The 9,810-nt window shown below is 43.3% G+C and overlaps 1 protein-coding gene across 1 annotated transcript; it reads left to right on the forward strand.

Moving 5' to 3' along the window:
* Positions 1–6,597: 6,597 nt before the first annotated feature.
* LOC147443089 (putative F-box protein At4g22030) lies at positions 6,598–7,992 on the forward strand. The gene has a single exon (XM_086529474.1). It carries the CDS (start codon positions 6,598–6,600, stop codon positions 7,990–7,992), a length of 1,395 nt encoding a protein of 464 aa, XP_086385600.1.
* Positions 7,993–9,810: the final 1,818 nt, after the last annotated feature.

Below are 9,810 nucleotides of genomic sequence, written 5' to 3' on the forward strand. Positions count from 1 at the left end.
CATTTTGAGAATCTTTAACAAAAATCATATACACGGAAATAGAGCTCTTTATTGACTTGTTGAAAGCTGGTGTATGTACAATGGGGATAGTGTTACCCATTTCCTTAGCATCTATATACATGTCTTTTTCCCTGAACTTAAAGGAGATTCTCCTTTCAGGAAATTTAACATCCACAGTCAGGCCTTCAAACCATGGTGCCCCTAGGATTACATCCTCATGCTTGAGAGGAGAGATAAATAATTCCTCTTTGTCCACATATCCTTGGACATGAAGCCTCAATTTCCCGATTAAGGGAGTGACTAAAGCTTCTTGCCCCTTGAAGGCACTATCTGCGGGTAGGACATCTCCCATCTCGTAGGATTGTATGCCTAGCTTGGTGGCCAACTCTATAGATATAAAATTGTGAGTAGAACTAGGGTCAAAGAGAATAAAAGCATCATGTTCTCTTACCTTTCCCCAAGCATGGCATAGAGGAGATCCTTTGTGATGAATTTGGTGAGTCTCCTCCTCTTGGATTTCAACCAAGGAAGCTCTAGGAGGATCTTGGCGGTTGTTCTTTTGGAGACGAGCACGGTACGCATGCCCTTGTTCGCCGCACTTGAAACACCGGTTATCCTTGCGATAACGCTCAAGCTCTTCGGGAGAGAGTTTGTTCTTACCTTTGTAAACTCCCTTCTCTTTAGCTTTGTTGGAGTTGCCCTTAGGAGACTTTTGGACATTGTCCTTCCCCTTAAGCTCATTGGAACCCTTGTTTTCCGTGGGCTTATTATTTCTTTTAGCCCCCATTTGGAAATTGATTCGAGAGGCCACCATAGTATGGTGTATTACCGCCAATATGGTACGTGGCCTTTGGGAGTTGACATACTCCGCCATGTCTTCGGTTAAGCCCGCACAAAATTGTTGCTTTTTCTCTCCAAAATCCAACTTTTTGAAGACAGTGGCTTTGAGTTGTAGGTCCCAAAACTTGTCTACATATTTGTGGATGGATTCAAAGGGAGAGAGCTTTAAGCTTCGCCATTCGGTGAGTACTTTGTCTTTGGCATCGGTGGCCAAAAACTGCTTCATAATGGAAGCTCTTAAAGATTTCCATGTTCGTGGAGCTTCACCGTTGGCTCGTAGGCTAGACCACCATTGCCTGGCGGACTTTTGAAAGTGCATAGCTACATGGCATAGCTTAGAGGACTCCGTGAAGCCCTCATCTCCAAACGCCGCATCGAATTGCTGGATAAAGGCCAAGACTTTGTCCGTAGCACCAAAGGTACCATCATAGGTAAGGAAAGAGATGCTCTTCCCTCCCTCTTTGAATTTCTTCAACTTGGACAACCTCTATGGCCTCTTCTTTTTGATGGTTCAAAGGTTGCACCATCACTTTCTTCAAAAGGTGAAGAATTTGAAGAAGGTGGAGAAGAGGGTGACCTCTTTCTCGCCTTTTTCTTGTCTTGATCTTCGTTGTCTTTACCATCACTTTCATAAGAGGAAGAGGATGAAGAAGATGGAGAAGAGGGTTTCCTCTTTTGTCGCCTTTTTCTTCTCTTGCTTTTTATCATCCCTCTTTGAATTATGGTGTGGAGAAGAGTGTGATGGTCTTCTCCGCTTTGGTGGTGATGGAGAGCGTTTAGCCCGCCGTCTTCGTGGAGCCATCTCCGCCGAGGTGGCGGGAGACTCACTTCTTTCTCGTTCCTTTGGTGGAGGCTCTTGAATTCTCCTTTGGGAAGGAGATGCATCATCAAGAATTAAATTCTTGAGCCCTTCGTACGGATTCTCTTCTTCTTCCCGAATCGGAGAGAGACCTCTTTTGAGAGTCTCACAAGGAGGCTTCCTAGGTGTTCTCTCGTCATGGTGATGAGCTTGGAGAATCTCGTGAGCACGGAGCTGCCGTTGCACTTCACTTTGGAGGGATGGATTGCCCATGTCTTGTTGAAGCCTAGAAACAAGATAGTTAACAAGCATTGAAGCATCATTAGTAGCTTGCTCATGAGCAAAATCGAAGTTATCAACATTAATTTCACTCTCTTTACTGTTGTCAGCCATTCTAACAACTTTTAGGTGTAAACTTTTTAGGCGTACTTTGGCACTTCAAGCCCTAGTTGCTACTCCTCTTTACCCCTTTAGAAAAAGCACTCAAGATACTATACCCGCGGCTCGAATACCATTAATTGCAAAGAATATTAGCATAGCTTAGCTTAGTAATTAGCTTGGTAGAGGAGACGATCATGCATTGAAGCTTAGCTCTTGGTTGGATTTGCATCCACATGCCAAGAGTGTGTTGATGTAGGCTTCTATCTCACAAGCTTGGAGTAGGTGATGAGCTCTCCATTAAAGCTTGGGAAGAGATAGTCTTCTCTTTCTTCACACATGAGATTGTGTGAGTGTGTGTGTGATAATTCCTTGCAAAAATCAGCCCCCTCTCTCTCTTGGGCGAGCCCTCTTGCTATTTACTATTGCAGGCTCCCTATTGGACCTCCCCAAGTCAAGCCAATGGCTTTTAAGCAGCATAAGTGATAGCCTTTTGACATGTGTCCCCCTTTCCCCTTTTGTGAGGGCTTTAGGTAATTTAATAATTAAACTAAATTCTCATTGTACCCCTTTGCCTCCTGGCCAATAGGAATCAGGCAAGCCATTGGGCTGTTGAATGCTCATTGGACCCCTTGGGAGACTGTCCAATAGTCTTCTAGAGGACTTAATTCTCATTGGTTCTTTTATTAAGTGTTTTTAAATTAATTAAACTAGATTTACTCTAGTCTAAATCTCATTGTTCCACCTCCAAGGCCATCCAATAGGAATTGAGCACACCTTGTGGGCATCTGGGTTAGGGAGCTGACATGTGTCCCTAATTCCCTTTGTGTAAAGGGATCCTCTGTGTGTGTGTGTGTGTGTGTGTGTGTGACTTTCTCTCTCATCCCCTAGAAGAAGGGCTCACCCCCTCCCATGTAGGGATATGCAAAGACTTTTTAGTTACACACAAAGCATCCAATTTCCCCTAGGGTTGACCTTTGGACACAACCTTTGAATTTTGGAATCTTAGCATTTTGGAAGTCTTAATGGGCTGAACCTTAGGGTCCTTTAGCCCATTGTTGCACATGCCTCTTTTGTAGATGGCCCCCCCTTTGGATCCCTATTTTCCCTCCTTTGGATCCCTAATGTGGTCGGTCTGCTAGCTTAACCAATATTCTAGCTTTTTCTCCCCTGGCACTTCCCCACATTAAATGATCAATTTAATATGAGAAAATCATTTAGGAGAATTATATATTGATTATTATGACAATCTTTCTCTTCAATGTTTTCCCCATTTCATTAACATTCATTCGAAGAGACCTTCCATTGTATGGTCGTTTGGTTTGGATAATATGGTGGGTCGGTTGTTGGTAGATGTCATGGTTCTGTTGGAACATGGCTTTCATTGTAATTTTTTGTTTTATACTCTCACTATTGTGAGTTTGGAGAAAAAAATATTCATTACTTGGTGAGCCAAAGGATCTTTTCCCCCTATCTGATCGCACAAGCCACCACGTGGTAGCTTCTCACTAGCAGCTTTTCACGCTAGGAAAAAAAACTTAAAAACCCCTTAATAATAAAGTGAAACAAGTATAGCAACTTCGCAGGTTCTCCAGAAGTAGTTCGTAGACAGAGACGTGCATGAGTTCGCAGGCACCACAAGCAATTGGCAGGTCCCTCACAAGCATCTACCACCTGTTCCAGTTCGCAGGTTCCTCAGAAGCAGCAAGTTCTACTCTTTGAGAGAGAGAGAGAGAGAGAGAGAGAGAGAGAGAGAGAGAGAGAGAGAGAGAGAGAGAGACCCTGCTGCTTTCATCTGAGGTCGGGTATACCAGATTATGCCAACTAATCATCGATTGAAATCTGATATCTTCTGTTTTAGTAGCACTAGAGCAGACCTCAGCCATGGCTTGATCACACGAAATATATGATCTTTGAGAGTGCTCATCACGTTGGCAATCATTCGAAGTACCTTCTAGCTTGATGATTTGTGAAATCTAACCATGGTTTGCAAGGTCTCCTATACTCCTTTTTTTATTATGCCTACGGCTTGCTGCTGCATGGGCAACCTACACAGAAAAGAATTGGTGTGAATCTTGAGAATTAGGCATGGGGACCTGCTGCATATCATTTCCATGAACATTGAAGGATGGCCAAGGGCACAGGGTTGTTGAATCTATATAAGCTATACTTGGAGCGGCATAATGCTAGCCATAACTAGTTGCACCTGTAGAAACAAGATGAGTAAGGTAGTTGAAGCTGGACATATTGTTGGCTGGCCACTAGTTCTTGTTGCACACAAAGATACTATGATCGCTACGTGGGGAAGGCCCTGGTAGGCTTATAATTAGGTATTGAGGCTGCACTGCAAAAGAAGGCCGATTCCAATATGCAGATGGGGCAAACAATGACATTATCGACCTTGCACTACTAGAATGAATAGGGAGGAACTTGGCCAGCTACATACTCTATATCTGTTACTAAAGAATGCTCTTGTAATGTCGACAAGGTATTCTTTTCTTCATGGCTCTTCGTTTTCATGTGAACAGGTAGGTTCCACATTTGATGGTTCCATTAAGAGATCAATAGATCTTTTATAATTGCTGGTGATGAGCTTGAATATACCGTCTCTCCAAAGAACAGTCCGCTCATCAATAATCCAAAACACGCAGATGTAACTTTATGTTCTATGTCCTGTGATCGGTATTACCTTCTCTCTCTATCTATCTATCTATCTATCTATTGATGAGCTTGAATATACCGTCTCTTTTATAGATTTTTGGAGAGACCACAATGCCAGCTCTCCACCATACTCTTGTATGGCACCTCTGTATGATGTGCACTATATGCTTTGCACTTTCAGTCTATGACGTTTCATTGCAAGACGATATGTTTAACTATTCACATTGTTTTTTTGTAGCTTGACTCAAACATCAGTCTATACTAGATTGAACAATCGAAAAGCAGCAGTACAACATTGCAGGTCAATAAAGAACCTCATTTATTGTTGCAGTTTATTCATGCTTTATTTATTTATTTATTTTTGAATTTTCCGTACTACTTCCTTTGCTTCAGTTTCTTTGGATCGCGTTTTCAGAACTATACACTCAATGTCGATCAACATCTTGTACATTTTAGTTACACACGCAACTCTTTGCATACGGTTTCTAGCCAATGCATGTAATGTATTACAGTAGTGAATGCATGTGGCGTATTAGAGTAGTGAATTCACCTTGTGCATCTTTACTTCAGCTCTAAACAATTGATACCATACTAGGTGTCTAAATAATTTATGCCATACTATATACGTCCTCGTTTCTCCCATACTAGGTGTTAGTATGAAGTTCTCAAGACCTATAAGATTACACTCCAAGTGTCAATAAGCTAGGGAGCAAACTTTAGCCAACTTGAAACTAGCTTATCGTCCATATGCTAGGTCATGGTTTGAAATTACTGCATTGTATAAAGATTGGAGCATGCAACATGACATTTTTGCTCACTATCTAGAAACATGTCTCTCCTGCGTGGTGGCATATATATTACCTCACATAAACGAGGTTGACAGACACATGAAATAGACTTTCCTGCTATCCTCACTTCTGTATTATTATTGGGTTCTTTTTGCCATTGGAGTAGCAACAGCAAGACACTATTAGTAGCAGCATTGCATCTACAATCCGTTATGAGATCAAGATACCAACCACAAATCAATAGTATCCCCTCTCTATTCATGAGAGCGATGAGCAATATTTGGACATAAAAGAGGCATATATTATAATTATAGACGAGATTCGATGAAAATTTTATTTTTGAAATACTTTTTGTTTGCAAGAATTTACATATATGTAGCACGTATGTCTCCTCCCATAAACATTATAACATTTTTCAAATGTATATCCCTTTCACTTAGTTCGGCCCTTGCCAAATTAGTCATGCTCTTGTTCCCTTCAGTGTGCTAGATTGTAAATGTCAATTTCCATATGTCCTCTTTTATTCTATAGATGTTGTGTAGCAAGGCCCACCTAGCAAGACTAGTTTGAAGAGAGAGAACTTCTTTTGAAACAAGAGGGCGCTTGTAAATCAAGCTTAGTTTGGGCATCTTTAGAGGCATCTTGGTTGAAAGTGTTTATCATAAATTGATCTGACTTTGGGTTTATTGTCAACCATTGCTTAATTGGTTGAAAATATTTAGTAAGTGGGGTCTTGGTTTTAATTTCAACCAATTATGGTTTCAAACCTTTGGAAAATAAAACTGGGTCAAAGGTTTGGCTTCGACAGGGTGGTTGACTGAGTCGAAGGGGGAAGATGACCAAGCGATACAGACCCCGTCCCCGATGATCGGCCGGTGGATCCGAAGCACGTTAGGGATGCAGGATATAAGGCCAGCTCACTGCAGCAGGCTAGCACGTCTTGAGCTAGCCGCTACATACGCCAAGCCTGGTGCCTCTACACGATCATCCTCTCTCTCTCTCTCTCTCTCTCTCTCTCTCTCTTTCTTCACACACACACACGGCTACAGCTTCCTCCCAACGTCTGTCAATATCTCTGATCACAGGCTCCCCGGCTGATCCCGCTAGGGCCGCCGCCTCCCAGCCTCTCATATGACCCTGCAGCACATTCTCGACCACACTAGTACAGTCGCTAGCGGCCTGCCTGCGTTTGATGGAAGATCGACTTCATATGGACATCCTGATCAGCGATATAATCTGTTTCCGGCGCAAGTATTAGGAGGAGCTGTTAGACAAAGGCACAGAGACAGCGCGCGTCTGATGAACAAACGATGGGCTTCCTTGACAGCTGTACTGGTGGGGGCGGAAGCTTCCGTTATGCTAGCACCGACCAGAAGGCCGTTGAGCCTCCTGCACCCGAGCGCCAAGGAGGATAAGGATTCAATCCGCCTCGAATACCAGCAGCAGAATCAGGCCCCATATTTAAAAGAGATTGCATTTTTTGAGGCGCAGCTTCACCTGCTGGCCAACACCGCCTCCGACCGCGCGGAGATGCACTCCATCCTCGCTCAGCAGCGCGACAACTGGAACGAGCTCTTTCAAGGCACTCTCACCGCAGCCTCACTCTCTGCTTGCCTTCTGGCCGGCCTTAGTTCGAGTGCCAGCTCCTCTTCCGCGGCGCTCAGCCTCGGCGTACCGGCTCTGATGCTCAACGCCGGCTGCGCCGCCGTCATGGTCGTGGTCAATCACTTCCAGCCGTCGCAGCTGGCAGAGGAGCAACGTAGCGCCGCGCGTCAATTCAGAAGATTGGTCAACGATGTGGAAGGGGCGTTGCAGACGCCACCCCATCTGCGCCAGCACTTGCCTGTCTTGCTGCAAGAGTCGCAGCAGAGGCTGCAAGCGCTGGATGCAGCCTTCCCTATGCCTCTAACGCTGGAGGGAGGCCTAGACAAGTTTCCCTCCAAAGTGACTGCCCCGGCTCTCTTGAATGTTGCCGGTCGCCCTTCTGACATGCCTGTGCCTACGTGTACAATATTGCCCGACAAAGCTGCGTGCATGAATGGATGGGACGGCAGCCTGTCTGATCAGCTGCAGCAGATCGCCTTGCAGGTCCGTCAGTCCGACACTGACATGTACGTGGGCTGGGCCCAGAATGTCGTTAAAGTGAACAAGGGCTTGGCCATCGCGGCCCCCCTTCTAGCCGCCTCTGCCGCCGTGCTCAATGGTGTAGGCCTCTTTCACACCCATATTATTACGTGGATGGGTGCCCTAGCTGCAATTTGCAGTTTGACAAGCGTTTTTGTTGGGAGCGTTTCCCACGACCTGCAATTGGGCACTGTCTTTGAGATGTATCGGAACGCAGCCGGACACTATGCTGAAGTGGAGCAGTCCATCCACAAAACCATACAAGCACATCCACTACAACGAGAGCACGGGCTCCTCTTCTTGCACCGTGTCGCGTACAAGCTTGGCCGATGGGATGATGTCGATTTCTCCGCCAATAGACCACTTTGCAATGAACATACATATATGCACGAAGACATCTAACAGTGACACATCTGCATCTAGCCAAGTCTTTTTGGGCTTTGCTATTGAACAATTTTGCATCAAAGACATCCATCCGTTCAATTTTGCTCGAGTACTGTATGTGCACCCAAGACTGTGACATGTACATAGCTTGTACCAATTTACCTTGTACACCAGTTCTATCACGGCTCTAGATGATTCTGTACACAAAAACATCATTTGCCCACACCTTCTACCCATACCTACACCTTGTACACAATATTCTTGCAAAATTGGCTTCTGTTTACAGCACACTAGCCATGTCTACCAAATTGAATCCCATTCAAAGGCTTTGGTTAGGTTATATAACTCTTCAAAATTATTATGAAGATTTGTGTATGATTCTCTTGTTAAGAGCTACATGAGTTTGGCCATGTCCAACAAAAATGCTTATAATAGATCCAATGTATGATCATCACCTAGAAGAAGTAGGTAAAGTCAAGAGTGTGGACCTCAATGTGCTCCATCAATTGTTGTTGTTGTTGTTGTGCAAGCGCGCGTGTGCACCAACCAAGCTCACAAACTTCCATGGCTCTAACAGATCGTTATTACAACCGAGGCCACTTAGAGATAAGTGCTTCATATGTAAGAAAGGAAGACCGAAGTTCCACCTTCAAAACCAAGTGCCCCCCCAACACACCCCAAAGAGTCTTCATCCAACTCCTTTGGCAAGGAGAGGGGGTTGCTCATAAATATGTACTCAAAAGACATGAGTTCAACCTAAGGATCTTTTAATATAACTCTATAATCTATGCATTGTCTACATGCATAAGGGTACCATCTAAAGGGGATTAAATGAATGTCAAAAAACAATCACGCATGCACAACAATGATACAACATGACTACAATCTATTCATATCACTAAGTAGAGTTATTCAAAGCTTCAAAATCGTGATATAATACACAAAACATGCACAATATATCAAACACAGATATCAAAATCACAAAAATCATGAGCATGACAAAGACTATGTCTGTATGCTTTCTTTCAACTTTATCAAGTGGTTTGTTGCAGTGAAATTGTGATAGCTCTCATACCCTGTAACATGTTTAGACATAGAGAAAGAGGAGTTAGTTGTGGAGACAACCAAGAAACTGTATATGCTCCCAAAGGCCGAATCATATTGATAACAAGCTATATATATATATATATATATATATATATATATAGGTGAGACCTAGTTAGGGCAAGCTATATATAGCTCCAACACAGTAGGAACGAGGTTTGTTCTGCTTGGTCATGTCCTCATTTTGACCCAGTCATGCACCTTCTCAAAGCCAAACCCAAACACACATTTATTTTCCAAAGGTCTCGGTCGAATCATTTGTGAAAATTAATTATAAGACCCCATCCACTCATTGACAATATTTTCAATCATTTACGCAAAAGGCTATTAGTTGACAAGTCGACCAACCTATAATAAACACTTTCAACCATACCCCTCCACAAGTGCCGCAACTAACTGACCTTGATCATTTCCAAACTTCCTCTTCTTTTATAAGAATTAACTTCTCTTAAAATCAATGTTATGGAAATGGGACATACATTCAAGAGCTCCCTCTGGTCTCCCTAAGTTCCTAGGGAATCCACCATTAGGGCCAAAAACGACTCAAAAAGGGTTGTGTAAGGAATTCGTTAACTTACTAATTAGCAGATCCGTTTATGGTCAAAACAGCTCCAAATTTGTCCATTTTGGTCATTTAAAGCATATCTATGCAATTTAAAGCATATCTAGGTACATATCTCTAAATATTCAAAAAGATATCATTTTCTTCACATTCCTTTGCGGCTCACCTCG

Source organism: Adiantum capillus-veneris, chromosome 14 (genome assembly GCF_014529385.1).
Source record: "Adiantum capillus-veneris isolate H3 chromosome 14, ASM1452938v2, whole genome shotgun sequence".
NCBI classification, from domain to species: domain Eukaryota; kingdom Viridiplantae; phylum Streptophyta; class Polypodiopsida; order Polypodiales; family Pteridaceae; genus Adiantum; species Adiantum capillus-veneris.